Source organism: Eretmochelys imbricata, chromosome 10 (genome assembly GCF_965152235.1).
Source record: "Eretmochelys imbricata isolate rEreImb1 chromosome 10, rEreImb1.hap1, whole genome shotgun sequence".
In the NCBI taxonomy this organism is placed as follows: domain Eukaryota; kingdom Metazoa; phylum Chordata; order Testudines; family Cheloniidae; genus Eretmochelys; species Eretmochelys imbricata.
Genome location: NC_135581.1, coordinates 44,573,026 through 44,589,327, shown reverse-complemented (window position 1 = coordinate 44,589,327; position 16,302 = coordinate 44,573,026). Strand labels below are relative to the sequence as shown.

At 48.1% G+C, this 16,302-nt stretch overlaps 1 protein-coding gene across 1 annotated transcript in view; it reads right to left on the bottom strand.

Annotated features, from left to right (window-relative positions):
- SNX1 (sorting nexin 1) overlaps positions 1-15,199 on the bottom strand; it is a 40,841-nt gene extending 25,642 nt beyond the window's left edge. The window contains exon 1 of the mRNA XM_077829198.1: positions 15,038-15,199. Coding sequence (XP_077685324.1) covers positions 15,038-15,157 — 120 coding nt within the window. The 5' untranslated portion in view covers positions 15,158-15,199. The remainder of the gene's footprint in view (positions 1-15,037) is intronic.
- Positions 15,200-16,302: the final 1,103 nt, after the last annotated feature.

Genomic DNA, 16,302 nt, shown 5'->3' with positions numbered 1-16,302 from the left:
GCTCATTCAGTTTGTGACCCACAGAAGGTTTATGCAGGGTCCTCTATTAGAGTGTGCATTGATGGGGTTCCCCAGAGCACTGAGGCTTGGAATTAACACCTCACTGAGATGCACGGGGCAGCTCATCCCCTCAAAGCTATTGTTTTGGGCTGTCTGAAGACTAGCAATCACCAATGCATTGTTCACATTTGAGCTTTGCTTTACAAACATTAGGCCTAGAAATTTACATGAAAGTTGAGATGCACATGTACAGTACTCATATGACTCCAGGCAGGAGAGCCCTAGGCATTGGCCTATGGCACTTCAGCCCCAGCCCTGCTCTCTTCATGGATGCTGTGGTGACTGACTTCTGTTGAAGCAGGTGCAATTCAGATCTTGTTTTTCTGCAGTTAATCTTACCATTAAACTAGGGAAGAAGGGGCACAGATAGGTGACATAGGCAGGATTGTAGCAAGAGACTGGTTTCTTGTGCTCTGCAGCCACCTCTTACTTAAACGAAGGGGAAGCGGTAACTGCTCAAATGTCTCAGCATCACAGTGAATTATTTTTTTTATTAAAGTAATCAGGTTCCAACTCACGTTGGTTAAAGATGCCAAGCTATTTGGTTTATATCTAGTTTGTTATCAAAGAGTACTATTGATTTTACTATCTCCAACTCCTATTCCTCTGTAGTGTCCATGTCTACACTGTAGTACTGACTAAGCTGTAGCTTTGGTAACTTCTATGGGAGAATAGTGAAACCTATCACAGTGCACGATGGCCCACCTATGCTCACTCACTGGAGATGCTGGATTTAACACATGCTCAGCAGTAGCATGCTCCCCTTGGGAGGATAAGGGCTTGTGCGGTTTGTAAGTATGGCAAGTCAGACTCTACCCAGACCCCTGATGTGAGTACTACCCTGCGATGAAGTCTTTGTTCAGTGCCTCACATGAAGATTTGTTTTATTTGCTGGAACATGGAAGAGTAATGGGGCATTGCAAAGAGCTTAGCTCAGAACAAAGAACAGAAACAAGGCAGGCAGTCCTCTCCTGGGTGTACTTCGCTATGGACGTCAGCATAACAGCCAAGTTTCAGCTTTGGTTCTGCTTATAATGCTTGGTCCAAAGAAAACCACTCAGTTCCGACTCACTGCCAACTGAGTCATTGCTGATTAAACTGGCTGCTGGAATTTTAAGAGTCCAAATGCGTATGTCCTAGCTGAATGCATGTTGCTTCATGTAGAACAGTGAAACTGGGGTGGCTAAAACAAACTAACATTGCTGTTTTAGTAGGCAGGACTGCTCCAACTGAAGTCAATGGGAATCAGCCTGTGTAAGTACCTAGCAGTGATCAGAACCAGATTTTACAGCACACTGTAGTACAGCGATATAGCAGGGTTCCTACACTTTGCTCAGCAGAGGTCTGCCTTAGCACATTTAGCTAGGAGCTCAACAGGAGCAGAAAAGACTGGAGACTTGCAATGGAGTTCAGGTGAAGGAGGTGGCCACAGGATCCTTGGGGGTAAACTTGTCAGTTTGTTGTGTGCTTGCTTGATTAAAGATTATAGTGAGATCTGGTGTGGGGTCTGTGTGCTCAGCCAAGCAGCCTGCCTGGCTAGGCTGAGAGCTCACTAAGGAGGCTCTTGCCTGCTACTTTTCGATCCCTAGCCCCTTTAGGATTCCTTGACAAAGGGGTGGGGCTAACTTGGGGGAAGAGGCATTAGGAAGCTAGCTCCTAAGCTACCAGAAGCAGCAAACCAAGGAGTTTAGAGGGCCAGATACACCTACAAACATTCTAAACAACCCAAAAACCCAAACCCCTGCAAGAGTGAAAAGGAAGGCAAAAATATCAGCAGAGTGGGGATTCTCCACTTTATTGCACTGAATGCAGCATGTATGATTATCTGCCTTGTGGGCAGGTAGTGTACGTGCACATACAGTGCAATGAGTTCATGGAACTCAGATGGAGCACAGGCTCTTGAGAACTGAGTGGCTGAACTGGAGGAGCTGGGGAGACAGAAGTACACAGATAGATTTCTAGGGACACAGCTGGTCCCATTCCCCACTGACAGCCTCTGTGCTGTGGAGGAGGAAAGTCATGAGGAAATCAAGCTGCAGCAAAGGGAGACAATCCCATAGTTCCAGACATTATCATGCACTCAGGGTATTCACCTGAGTGATGACGACTATAGCCCAGTGGTTAGGTTACTCATTCACTGGCCCAATAATTTAAACAGTAAGAGGAACAACTTCAACAACATTTAATTTGGTTATTTAATTAGGCCAGAAAAGTGAGAATGACAATAGCCCTGAGGTTAGGGCACTCACCGGAGAGGTGGCAGATCCCTGCTCAAATCCATTCTGATCAAGCAGAGAGGGGACTTGAACTGGTGGTTTCCCACAACCCAGGTGAGTGCTCTAGCCACTGGGTGAAAGGTTGTCAGAAAGGTCTTCCTCCTGTCTCCCCCCAGCTGTTTTGTGCTGAGGTCAGCAGCCTCTGAGCACACCTCAGTCTGGTGTAGGGCCTGATTGGTAGGAGTCATTAGAGGAGGTTTTGGAACAAATTGATAAACAGTAATAAGTCACCCAGACCAGATGGCATTCACCCAGGAGTTCTGAAGAAACTCAAATGCGAAACTGCAGAACTAACTCTAGTTTCAGAGTAGCAGCCGTGTTAGTCTGTACTCACAAAAAAAGGAGGACTTGTGGCACCTTAGAGACTAACGAATTTATTTGAGCATAAGCTTTTGTGAGCTACAACTCACTTCATCAGATGCATTCAGTGGAAAATACTCTAGTTTGTAACTTATTTAAATCAGCTTCTGTACCAAATGACTGGAGGATGGCTAATGTGACACCCATTTTTAAAAAGGGCTCCACAAGTGATCCTGGCAAATGTAGGCTGGTAAGCCTGACTTCAGTATGGGGCAAACTGACTAGAGCTATAGTAAAAAGGACAAAATCAGACATGAACAATGTTCCCTCTCATTTTGCATATGCATGCAAAAAATTAATTTTGTTATGTGCACCAATATGGAGGTGATCTGTGGTGGGGTGGGGCCAAGGGGTTCAGAATGTGGGAGGGCGCTCATGTCTGGGGCAGAGGGCTCTAGGGTGGGGCTGGGGATGAAGTGTTTGGGGTGTAGGCTGCTCCAGGGCCGTGGTGGGGAAAGGACTCCCCCCAGCCCTCTCCCTGGCTGCAGCAGCTCTTGGGCAAGGGGAGAGCCGCCTCCCCTGTCTCTCCATGGCTGCTGAAGCTCTGGGGCTGGGGCCAGGGCCAGGAGAGAGGCACCTTTCCCTGCCACAGCCCTGAGAGTCTTTGTGGCCCTTGATAGGATGTTGCACGTCCACGCCGCTTAGAGGGAACACACAGATTAACATAATTTGTTGGGGGTGGGGGGGAGGGGAGAGAAAGTCAACATGGTTTTTGTTAAGGGAAATCATGCCTCACCAATCTACTAGAATTCTTTGAGGGGCTCAACAAGCCTGTGGACAAGGGGGATCCAGTGGATATAGCAGGGGCTGGGAAAATTATTGGCCTTAGGGCCACATCGGGTTTCTGAAATTGTATGGAGGGCCAGTTTGGGGAGGCTGTGCCTCCCCAAACAGCCAGGCATGGCCCAGCCCCTGCACCCATCTGACCCCCCTGCTTCTCATGCCCTGATGGCCCCCACCAGGACTCCTGCCCCATCCAACCCCCCCCCCGATGGCCCCCCAAGGACCCCTGCCCTCGGTCCCCTGACTGCCCCCAGACCTCCCACGCCTAACTTCCCCCCCTTCTCCCTGACTGTCCCCCCCCCGGACCCCTGCCTCATCCAGCCACCCCTGCTCCTTAACTGCCCCCAGACCCCTTGCCCCTAACTGCTCCACCACCACCCCATTCAACCCCTCCTCTCCTTCCTTACTGCCCCCCTGGGACTCCTGCCCCCTTTCTACCCCTGTTCCCTGCCCTCTGACCACCCTGACCCCTATCCACACCCCTGCCCTCTATCCAACTCCCCACCCATGCTGCCTGGAGCACCAGTAGCTGGCAGTGCAGCTGCACCAGGACAGGCAGCCACACTGCACAGAGCAGCAGGTCAGGCCAGGCTCTGCAGCCCTGTTGCTCAGAGTGTTGTGCTGCACGGCAGTGTGGCTGGGGAGGGGGGTCAGCCCCCCAGGCCAGGACCTCAGGGGCCGGGCAGGATGGTCCTGCAGGCTGTAGTTCGCCCATGGGCCCTAGTTTGCCCACCTCTGGGATATAGTGTACTTATCTTTTCAGAAAGCCTTTAATAAGGTCCCTCCACCAAAGGCCCTTAAGCAAAGTAAGTTGTCATGGGATAAGAGGGAAGGTGCTCTCACATATCAGTAACTAGTTAAAAAGAAAAGAAACAAAGGGTAGGAATAAACAGTCAGTTTTCAGACTGGAGAGAGGTAAATAGTGGTGTCCCCCAGGGGTCTGTACTGGAACCAGTCCTACATAAGATTCATAAATGATCTGGAAAAATGGGTAAACAGTGAGGTGGCAAAATTTTCAGAAGATACAAAACTACTCAAGATAGTTAAGTTCCAAGCAGACTGCGAAGAGCTACAAAAGTATCTCAAAACTGGGTGACTGGGCAACAAAAGAGCAGATGAAATTCAGTGTTGATAAATACAAAGTAATGCCCATTGGAAAACAATCCCAACTAGACACACAAAAAGATGGGGTCTAAATTAGCTATTACCACTCATGAAAGATCTTGGAGTCATTGTGGATAGTTCTCTGAAAAACATCCATTCAATATGCAGCGGCAGTCGAAAGTGACTAGAATGTTGGGAATCATTAAGAAAGGGATGGATAATATATTGCCTCTATATAAATCCATGGTGTCGTAAATATAAAGGGAAGGGTAAACACACCTTTAAAATCCCTCCTGGCCAGAGGAAAAACCCTTTCATCTGTAAAGGGTTAAGAAGTTAGGATAATCTCACTGGGACCTGACCAAAATGACCAATGAGGAGACAAGATACTTTCAAAGCTGGAGGGGGGAGAAACAAAGACTCTGTCTGTGTGATGCTTTTGCCGGGAACAGAAAAGGAATGGAGTCTTAGAACTTAGTAAGTAAGCTAGCTAGATATGCATTAGATTCTGATTTCTTTAAATGGCTGAGAAAATAAGCTCTGCTGAATGGAGTGCATATTCCTGTTTGTGTCTTTTTGTAACTTAAGGTTTTGCCTAGAGGGATTCTCTATGTTTTGAATCTGATTACCCTGTAAGGTATTTACCATCCTGATTTTACAGAGATGATTCTTTTACTTTTTCCTTCAATTAAAATTTTTTAATAACCTGATTGCTTTTTCATTGTTCTTAAGATCCAAGGGTTTTGGGTCTGTGTTCCCTTATGCAAATTGGTGAGGATTTTTATCAAGCCTTCCCCAGGAAAGGAGGTGTAGAGTTTGGGGAGGATTTTGGAGGGAAAGACGTTTCCAAGCAGGCTCCTTCCCTGTTATATATTTGTTAGACGCTTGGTGGTGGCAGCAATAAAGTCCAAGGGCAAAAGGTAAAATAGTTTCTACCTTGGGGAGGTTTTAACCTAAGCTGATAAAAATAAGCTTAGGGGGTTTTCATGCAGGTCTGCACGTGTGTACCCTAGAGTTCAGAGTGGGGAAGAACCTTGACGCATGGTATGCCCACATCTTGAATACTGAGTGCAGATGTGGTCACCCTATCTCAAAAAAGATATATTGGAACTGGAAAAGGTTCCGAAAAGGGTAACAAAAGTGATTAGGGGTATGAAATGGCTTCCGTATAAGAAGAGTAATAAGACTTGGACTTTTCAGCTTGGAAAAAAGATGACTAAGGTGGGATATGATAGAGGTCTATAAAATCATGACTGGCATAGAGAAAGTAAATAAGGAAGTGTTATTTACTCCTTCGCATAACACAAGAACCAGGGATCACTAAATTAAATTAATAGGCAGCAGGTTTAAAAAAACAAACAAAAGGAAGTATTTCCCACACACACAATGCACAGTCAACCTGTGGAACTCCTTGCCAGAGGATGTTGTGAAGGCCAAGACTATAACAGGGTTCAAAAAGAACTAGATAAATTCATGGAGGATAGGTCCACCAATGGCTGTTTGCCAGAAGCAGGGAATGGGTAACAGAGGATGGATCACTTGATTATCTGTTCATTCCCTCTGGGGCACTTGGCATTTACCACTGTCAGAAGACAGGATACTGGGCTAGATGGACCTTTGGTCTGACCCAGTATGGCCGTTCTTATGTACATATGAATTAGATGCTCCTCTGCTTATCTTCCCTGGCTTATGAATTGCTCCAGTGCTTAGCTGGAGATAAATATCTGGACAGCTAGAATGAGGCAACAGTGCACATGCTCAGTGGCAGAAATACAGGCTCCTAGGGAATTTTTACCGCATCCCCCGCCCCAATATAGGAATCATGTGATTTTAGGCAGCAGCCAAGTAATAATTGTGGATTGCAGTGGCAGCTAAGAATGGGACTTAGGTGCCTAGTTTCATCTGTGGATCTAGGCCTAAGTGACTGTCAAATCTGTTATGTAGGCTGCAAATACATTAAGGGGACATATCTAGATTACAGGTCAGATGCTAAAGGTCACCTAGGCAGGCATGCCATTCTCACTGTAGCGTTAGCAGTAGCGTTAGCAGTCATAAATTTATACAGATCTAGACGGGTGGCCTTCATGTTAGCCAGAATTATTCTTCCCCTTCTGGAAGGAAAAGACTATTATACAACCATGGGAAAGACACAGTAGGGAGATGGTCTTTTGTTCTATCCACGCAGGCAAGAATTTCAGTTCCGCAAAAAGTGCCTGCGGGCAACCAGCATAAAGGTACCAACAATGTTAATTTGCCTCACATATTTGCCTAGAGCAGAAGGACAGGAATTATAGTTCAGTCAAGCATTTAACATTAACCGCTATAATTGGGACCTCCAAATTTGCATAGGTCTGGCAGTTCAATAGTGTTAAATAGATAAGTTTATAAGATGTTCCTATCACTTACAACAGTAAGTGTTGGTGGGAAGAGATAGAAAGGGAGACAGACTGGGTTAATCCAAACAGGCCTATTAATGTAACAGTCCTTCAGTTAAGGGCATGCCCAGTAAACAAGAGGAATATGGGACTGAAAGTCAATGGACCAAAATTGGTACTTTGGAAGTTAGGCCTAATTGATTAACAAAATAAGGTAAGAATGGAATAGCCCATCCACCACCCTCTTTGGGGGGGCCCCCTAAAGAGACTTTGTGTGGAAAAAAGTGATCTTCCACTGCACCTGCTGCCAAGGGATTTTCATCCTAAACACCCAGACCTTGAAATACCAGTGGGTATCCCTGATTGCTGGTGCGGTGGTGGCAAAGACCTCAGCCTGATCCATGCAAGATCCTGTTCCATCTTCCCTGACCTCATGTGTCCCTATCTCCCACTATCTTCCTCCTGTCCTGTCCCTTGGCTTTTCACATGATCCTGTGACTAACTACACAGCACCAGCATAATGAGATGTTATGGCCCATCCAGCTCTGACCAGCCTGAGAAGGACCCATGAAGGGAAGGGACATGACCAAGAAGCCAGATACTTCTCTTTCAGGGATGCTGAGCCAGATCCAGAGCAACAGCTGCTGTGGCCACTCTCCATAACTGACTAGTCACCCTGCATCCTAATATGTATCAAATGCACTCCACCCCACCACCTTTTGTCATCCTCTCTTCTACCCTGTCTGATTTGTTAAAAGCAAGAACACAAGTCATTCTTGACTCAAATGACTAGAACAAATCCTTTCTTCCCCATCAAAAAGGGAAGACTGACAAGAAGAGATATCCTCTGAAAAAGGGACTTTAATATGTACACCAAACATGTCATTGAAAAATCAATTTTAGTGCTTTATGTTGATTCTTTTCCTTGTTTATATCCCAATCACAGTGCCATTTCCTGCAGCTCCCATTGGCTGGGAATGGCAAACCACGGCCACTGGGAGCTGAGGGGCTCCATGCCTGTGAACGCTCCAGGTAAACAAAACAACAATGTATTAGATATTCAATTCAACGATTTCATAGAGTTGAAATTCAAATTTTGGTGTAGACCTGTTTATAAGCTGACCCCCACCCTTTGGTGCATCACTGTTTTACCAAAAATATTTGGTTTATGAATGAGTATATATGGTACGTATTTATGCCCTGATACCTACTAGACAGAGGTGGATATGAAAATTTAAGCAAACCACAAGCAAGAAGAAAGGGCAAGACCCTAGTGACAATCTTAGCTCCTTCTGGCTCTTGTCTGTCTTGCCCAGGTCAGTAGGCTGCTGGGAAAAAAAAAAAAAGCTACCAACAGCAGTAGAAACTCCTCGTCTGCAGACAGCTCAGAAGTCACCAATGCATTGGTCATGATCACAAGCGAAGCATTCTCTTCACAGTCAAATGACTGACTTAAGAAATTGTTCCCCAGGACTGGCTAGCTTGGCTTCTGTACCCTTCCCTCCCACAATTCACCAGGGTAATTCTTCTACTGTCATTAGCAAGTGGCTTTTTCAAGTCCTGCTTTGTGATCCTCCCTAAGCGCTGCTTGTTGACATGTACGTCTAAGCCAGGAGGACAAAGACCTATAATGGTTAGAATACTAGGAAGTATTAGCCTTGTGAAACTGCTGCAGGATATCAGTGAAAGAGTTTAGTAAGATCCAAGAGAATCATCCATTTGTCTAAACGGGGATCTCACCTGCAATTAGACTAGACAGGAAAGCCATGGGGTTTGTCAGCCCTCATACATCTTTGAGGTACAAGGTGGTGTTCAGGGGAGGCCAGGAAGGAAGTTCTCACCACCAAAATATTGCATTTATGTAAATTTTGGAAGCTAGCTGAGCTCTCCTCCAAAGCATCTGGCAAGGGCTGCTGTTGATAAAGGGTACCTAACTATATGGATCATTGCTCTGTTCTGGCTATTCCAGTGTGGCTGTACATTCTGTTAACAGTCTCTTTACTATGGGACTCCAGCTTATGTGCCTACACAGCAAGTCTAAGAGCTACTTATCACTACTGGAACTCCCACAACTTAATAGGCAGGAGCAACAGATACAGATCTAGTCAGTTGGAGAGCATGAGTTAAACAAAAACCAAGGATTTTCCTCTACCTGTCTAGGGATTCAGACACAAGGTGGAGAAGGGGTCAAGGAAAGGCAGAGTCCAGCCAGGATTAACAACATGTTTATCCAGACTACCAAATCACTGATTAATTGCTGAATGGCCAGGCCATTTCTGGGCCCTCATCTCTCCATGTCATTGCATCAATTAAACAAGGGTTCTCTTTTAGCTCCTAGTAGTTTCTACTCATTTATGACCTGAAGGGCTTAAAGTGCACATCTATTGAGCAGCAAAGAGGTGCAGGCAGCAGTTTCATACCGCAGCTTTTAGTTAAAAAAGCAGCAGACCAGTGTCATTCAAGCAGGATCCCAATGAACTGCACAGCAGACGGAGCCGTAGCACCACTGTCTGGTGTCTGGGGAAACATCTCTACATGGAGTCCTCACTACTGTTTGTTTGCCCAGTATCATCTACAAAGACTGCTGCCCCGAGCACACAACTCCAGTTTCCATTAGCTACAGTACAGCTGTATGTGGACAGGACAGCCATCTTCAGGCAAGAGAAGAAACTTAAGTCACCGCATGAATCTTCAAAGCTTTGCTCAATATGGCAGAGTGGGCCAGAGAGTTTTGTTCCAGATAGTCCCTTCCAGCCATCATGATGCCGAGTAGAGGAAGAACGAGAACTCCAAAAACAAGGGGAGAATGAGCTCTAGAAATGAATTAGGATTTAGGATATTCATTTTGCTGCAAGCTGGGGGTTACCGTTCTAAAGTTTCCTTAATGCGGAGCTGGATTTTTTTTTTTAAAAAGCAAAAAAGACATCCATGTTCTGTTCAATCATAGAATATCAGCGTTGGAAGGGACCTCAGGAGATCATCTAGTCCAACCCCCTGCTCAAAGCAGGACCAATCCCCAATTTTTGCCCCAGATCCCAAATGGCCCCCTCAAGGATTGAACTCACAACCCTGGGTTTAGCAGGCCAATGCTCAAACCACTGAGCTATCCCTCCCCCCCAGGCTGTGTCTACAATAGTTCTGCTTTCTAAAAAATGTTCAGCTCTTGCCAACACTTGTTCAGCTTCTGCCTGCATTACCAACACTAGAAACAGCGCACACTGGTTGCTGCCAGCTTTTGATACCAAGTTGATTAGACACGTTCTACACATGTTTATACAGTGCTAGAAGTAGCCATGCCAGCAACCCACCATTCTATTTGAAATAGGTTCTTATATCACTCTTGTCACCACAGTACCAAGCACCTTCCGGAAGTATACCAAGGGCTAGTCTACTCTAGAAGCACTATGTGTCACTGTAGTGTGTCAGGTGAAAACACTCTATGCAGACAGGCAAGAGCTCTTCTGTCAGCATAATAAATCCACCTCCATGAGAGGCGGTAGCTACGTCAGTGGGAGAAGCTCTCCCACCAACAGTGCTGTCCACACTGGTGCTTAGGTCAGTGTAACTTACATCGCTCATGGGGGTGGCTTATTCACACCCTGAGCGACAAAGTTATAAAGAAGTGGTAGGGTTGACCTAGCCTCAGTGACATGACTCACTTCTGTCACATGTGAGTCACTCTCTCATCCTCTCCCCAGGCTGAGGCTCAACACTGCTAATGCTGACCAGTGTTAGCAACAACAGGAAATGTAGCAGGATAGACAAGGCCCAAACATGAAGACTAAAGGTATGACAACACTTAAAATACTACAGCAGTACCGCTATAGCACTTTGGCATAGATGCTTTCTATAGCAACAGGAGGGGCTCTCCTGTTGCTGTAGTTAATCTACCTCCGAGAGTTGGTAGCTGGGCTAACAGAAGAATTCTATCCACCTAGCACTGTCTCTACCAAGGCTTAGAGCGGCATAGCTGTGGGTCTCAAGGGTGTCACACCCCTGAGATAGGCAGCTATGCCCAATAAGTTTTCAGTGTAGACCAGCCCTACAGCTGCTCACAAGAAACAAGAGATCCAAGTGCAAGGCCTTTGGGAAACTCCTCCTGACACCTCTCATGGCTCCATCTTTCACATCAGCCTTCAGTAACTGGCATCAAATCTGATGTACCTACCCCCCCCAGCTGTTGGAGGAAAAATGCAGCTGTCTTCTCTAGAGCCACCTTACTGCTGTGGTGGAGAGGATCTGCTATTCTACCCCTAAAGAGTATCCTAGTACCTGCCTCTGCTGCTCAGAACTTCTGCCTCAAGTAGTAGCATAAGAACATTTGTACTGGGACCCACAGATTACCCCATTAGCTCAGAAGGAGACCAGTTTTGTTGATTTCAAACTGCTGCTTAGCAAAGCTATGAGCAGCAGAGGCATAGCACTGAAGCTGGTCTACGAGCAATCTCAGGTCACATTTGGAATCCTCTTCACAGCCATAAAGCTGGCACCTCCAGGTTTTAAGAGACCCTGTTTCTGCAGAAGTTTACAGATCAGCACCAATACACACTAGGAAAAGCTTCCCACTCACAACTGGGTTACTTCAGCTATGTCCTGACCAAGCTGTTTTCTTATGCCTGCAACCTACAGATTCCACTCTGTCCTAGACCAGTTTCTATTTTAACCCTTCCTGTGTAACTCGTAGGTCTGTGTAACTGCAATCTTTCCCACAAAGCAACGACTACTATCCCTGAATTTCAGGTGTTCATTTTCAAATTACAGCATCAGTGATGCTTTGCTACAAACAGTTCTTTTATTACAGAGATAGTGAAGAGATTCCCAAAGTAAAAAAAGCTAACCTGTGAAATCTTGTGTCCTTTTTCAAACAATTTCTTCCAGAGGACTTAAGTCCTTAGGGAGTAAATGTACATATTACTCTTGCACGCAAAGCTGGATTTTGAGAGCTATGTTGCCTGCAACAAGATGTTTTGCAATAGTCACCGATTAGTGTTATATTTGATGAAGAGGTGACAATGTCAAGCCTTCTGTTACTTGTTAAGCTATTAGACAGGAATACAGTTTTTAATATTTGTTTTTCCTAGTCAAAGAGTACTTAACTAGAGGATTTTAGAAGCTGGTCTTGTGCCCTTTGCTTCTTTGAGCGGAAAAAGGCAAGCTAGAAGGTTTTCCTTAGGAACATCAACTTTGGCATTCCCTGTTGGAAAACTTGCTGGGGTTCTTCATGAAATATGTTGTTAGCTCATACACTTTGACTGGGCGTGGGGGTCTAGAAATTTTAAGACTCCGTTTCTCCAAAGTGTTAGTTCATTGAACTTCGACCTGTTAGCAAAAGAATGCTGAAATAGTGATTTAAAAACCCTTCTTTTCTTGGTTCAACTTTTGTTCTTGGCCATTATGAGGTTATTAAACTAGTCTCAGGCTAGATGGGACCAGATTTTCAAGTGTAAGATGGTTTCAGAAACTTTTGCTTCTCAAGTGTATAAAGGACAAAAGAAAAAAAAAGGAGAGGCCACAAGCCTAATATCCTCTGCTACTGCATGTTCAACCAGCTTCAAAGGTGAAATTTTCTGTTAATGCAAAGAATCAGAAATAAATTAAAGGCAACACTTTCACACAAAAGTGAGAAGGCCTTAATGCACTCAGAGACCTGTCTCCCTTTCACCCTACACCCACATCCTATTCTGGAAATGCACAGTCTTAAGTCTGGCCAGGAGATTCCTGACTCCTACAGGCAATTAAAGTGGCAGCACCTCCCCATCCTTATGTGGGACAGGACTCTCTGGGACAGTCTACGCCAGGGGCTCTCAATCTCTCTCTTTGAGTCTCTCCCCAACCCCCGATGCTATAAAGATTCCGCTGAGCCATAATAACTGGTTTTCTGCATATAAAAGCCAGGGCTGGCATTAGGGGATAGCAAGCAGGACAACTGCCTGCCCCAAAAAGCTACATTGCTTGGGCTTTAGCATTCTGCCCTGGGGCCCAGCGAGTCTAATGTTGGCCCTGTTTGGTGGACCCCCTGAAACCTGCTCCCAGCCCCCCAACCGCTGGTCTAGGCAGGGTGTGCTGCCAAGAGCAGAGGTGGCCAGGTGTGGAAGGGCATTCATGAGCAGGAGAACAAACACTAGAATTCCTTTGCTTTCTCCCAGCAGTTATCTAGAGGGGACTGCACATGCAGGGAATCACAGGAGAAGGTTGTGGGGAAAACCAACAATTCTTATCAGGCATACAAGGAAAAAGCTGGTAAGAGTTTGGTGTCAAGTTTTAAGTTAGTATATTTAAACCTTACTTGTTTAAATGTAATACAGGGGTGTGCAAACTTTTCCACCCAAGTGCCACATCAGGATTGCAAAACTGTATGGAGGGCTGGGTAGGGAAGGCTGTACCTCCCCAAACAGCCTGGCCCCCACCCCCTCCCACTTTCCACACCCCCCCCCCCATCAGAACTCCAAACCCATCCAACCCCCCCCCTGCTCCTTGACCCCTGACCACCCCCTCCTGGGATCTCCTGCCCCTTATCCAACCTCCCGGCCCACTTACAATGTGCTCAGAACAGCATGTCTGGCAGTCGCACTGCCTGGCCAGAGCCAGCCGCACTGCTCAGAGCACTGCCCGCGCAGCTGCGGGGGAGGGGCCAGGGGCTAGCCTCCCTGGCTGGGAGCTCAAGGGCCAGGCAGGATGGGCCCATGAGCCATAGGTTGCCCACCTCTGATCTAATTCCTTAGACATTGAGCCACTAGAGCATTTCCAGAAGATATAATGGTGGTACATACTAGAACAGTAAATAAAATGGAAACTGGCGTCAGGGGGCCAAAGTAGCATCCACTCTGTCAGCTCTCATCATGATGCAGATTAGTCTGATGACTATCCACAAGTATATCATGTCTCCCTCGAACACTTTTCACACAGCCTGAGAATGATGTACTGATGTGAATATGAACATTAGTTGCACAAAGCCCCTGACAGGTCATTCTTAAAGGCAGCCCACTTTACAATAGAGTGACACGTTGTTCACTCAAGCACTATCCTCCCTAGGAAATTCCTTCTGCCACCCTCTCCCCACCAAGTTGGGTTGAAAAAAGTTCACTGCTGGTACAAGCACAACAAAACTCTCACCATATCACAAAGCCTGATGAAACATGCCAGCAACATGCATTTCCTTAGTGTACCCATACCCAGACTGGAAAACTAATTTACCTATTGTTAGCTATGCCAAGCCATGTGGTTTTGCCAAAAATTCTTAAGCAGCTAGTTGCAGAATGACTCCCTCCAGGGCTTCCCCCGTGTCCTCGGGATGCTTAGATTTCTCTGACTACATGTATTAAGAATGTAGGATATTATAACCAAAAAAGTCAAGATTTCTCCTAGCCCATGACTAGACTAGCTCCAATGGTAATCCATTTGTATTAAATGATTTCTAAGCAGCTGACCTAATGCAGATTAAGATCAAGACAAGCATCACAGCAAAGTGACTGGTTTGTAACATTTTAGTTTTTATCTACCCAACAGATATTCCAGTGAAGGTCAACATGATAAGCAGCCACTGGATTTGCATTTTCAGATCTCTTTGCAACCTAATCTTCACACCCCTTTAAAAGGCCAGTTATTATCCCTACTTTACAAATAAAGGGGCACAGAGAGGCTAAGTGATGTGCCCAGCGACACACGCCAAGTCAGTGGCAGAGCCGTGAATCAGTTGTACTCCAGCAATTAGGTAGCGTCCTTCCCTGCCTACTCCTGCCTTACTCCGCACTTCGGCAAAGGGATGGGAGAGGCGTCACGGGAGACCCTGCCACCCGAAAGCCCGGCCCTGCCATCAAGGGCTGGTCACGAGTTACAGGCACTTCCCAGCCAGGAGCTCCTGCCCCCGCCCCAGCTCACGAAAGGAGACCCCCGACCCGGCTTCCTCCAGCGGCGCCCCGAGCGCCTCCCTTGGGGCTCAGGCCCTCTCGGCGGAGCTCGGCAGCGGCGCCGACAGGCGGGAGCTCGCTGCTTTCCAGCGCCCAGCGGCCCCCGGGCCGGCGCGACACGGGGGCAGCGGCGCAGCAACGCTCGGGAGCCCCGGGGCCCGGGCGGACTCACGGCGCCGGTGAAGATGTCCTCGCCCTCGGTGTCGCTGTCCGCGTCCCCTTCGGCCCCGGGAAAGGGCGGGGGCAGTCGCTCCGCAGAGGGGCTGGAGCTGCAAGCGCCGCCCGACGCCATGTCCCTGCGCTTCTGAGGCTGCTTCCGCCTCCCCGCTGCCCACTGGGGCGGAAACGCCAACGACAGCCTTATGAGGAGAGAGCGGCGCCGTGAGCGGGGGCGGGGCTTGGCCCTGCGGGTCGGGGGGAGGAGTCATGCCCAGGGGCGGGCGGGGCGAAGGGGGTGAGGGGACGCCCTTGAGGGGGAGGAGCCAAACACAGGGCGGGCCCGCCAGAAAACACAGAGAGTCGGGAGAGGGTGCGGGGCTGGCTGCAGTGGGTGGAGCCGGAATAGGGGCGGGGCTCTGCCGTGTCCAGGTGCTCTCGATGGTCTCGTTCTGAGGTGGTCGCGTGCCGTGCTCAGTGCTCTCCGCAAATCGTTCAGCGCGGTGGGCTTGGCGTCCTGGCGCTCGGCCCCTCAGAGAAGGGAGGGGGGGTCGTGCCAAATAGCTCCGCCTGATTGGCTGCCCTTCCCCGCCTGGTCAGCAAGGACAGCCAATCAGAGCTGCTGACTGTGGCAGGAGGCGCTCTGCCGCTCAGCTCGGGGAGAGACCCCTCCGCCCCCGCGGGAAGGTGTGTTAGCCCAGCCTGCTGGCTCCCTCCTGCCCCGCACCCTGCGAGCCCAGGCCCGGCCCGGCCCCAGGGGGGTAGGGTGGGGGAAGGGTTGTGGTGTGTGTCTGTGTCACTGCAAGGCTGAGAGCACTGGCATTTCCCTGGGGTCAGAGCAAAGGCGGCTGCCTTGCCATGGCACCTGCATTTCCTTACACAGCTAGTGGGGGGGGGGGGGGTCCAGTCTTTTCCACGGCCTTCTGTAGGTTCGGGCAGGGCACGAAACCGCAAGGCTCCACGTCGCCATTGGCAACATGACAGCGGCCCATGTTGCACACTGGCAGAGCTGCTGGGTACCACCGGTCCAGGTTCTCAGCTTCTCCTTGGCCCCCTTCTCACCTGCGCTGCCCTGGGGGCAGCATGGGGGTTGCCCCATCCATTCCTAAGCACCCCCTAGCTCCAGGCAGAGCCAGTTAAACTCCTATCCTGCTCGCTCTGGGGCGCTGTCATAAATATAAAGGGAAGGGTAAACCCCTTTGAAATCCCTCCTGGCCCGGGGAAAGCTCCTCTCACCTGTAAAGGGTTAAGAAGCTAAAGGTAACCTCGCTGGCACCTGAC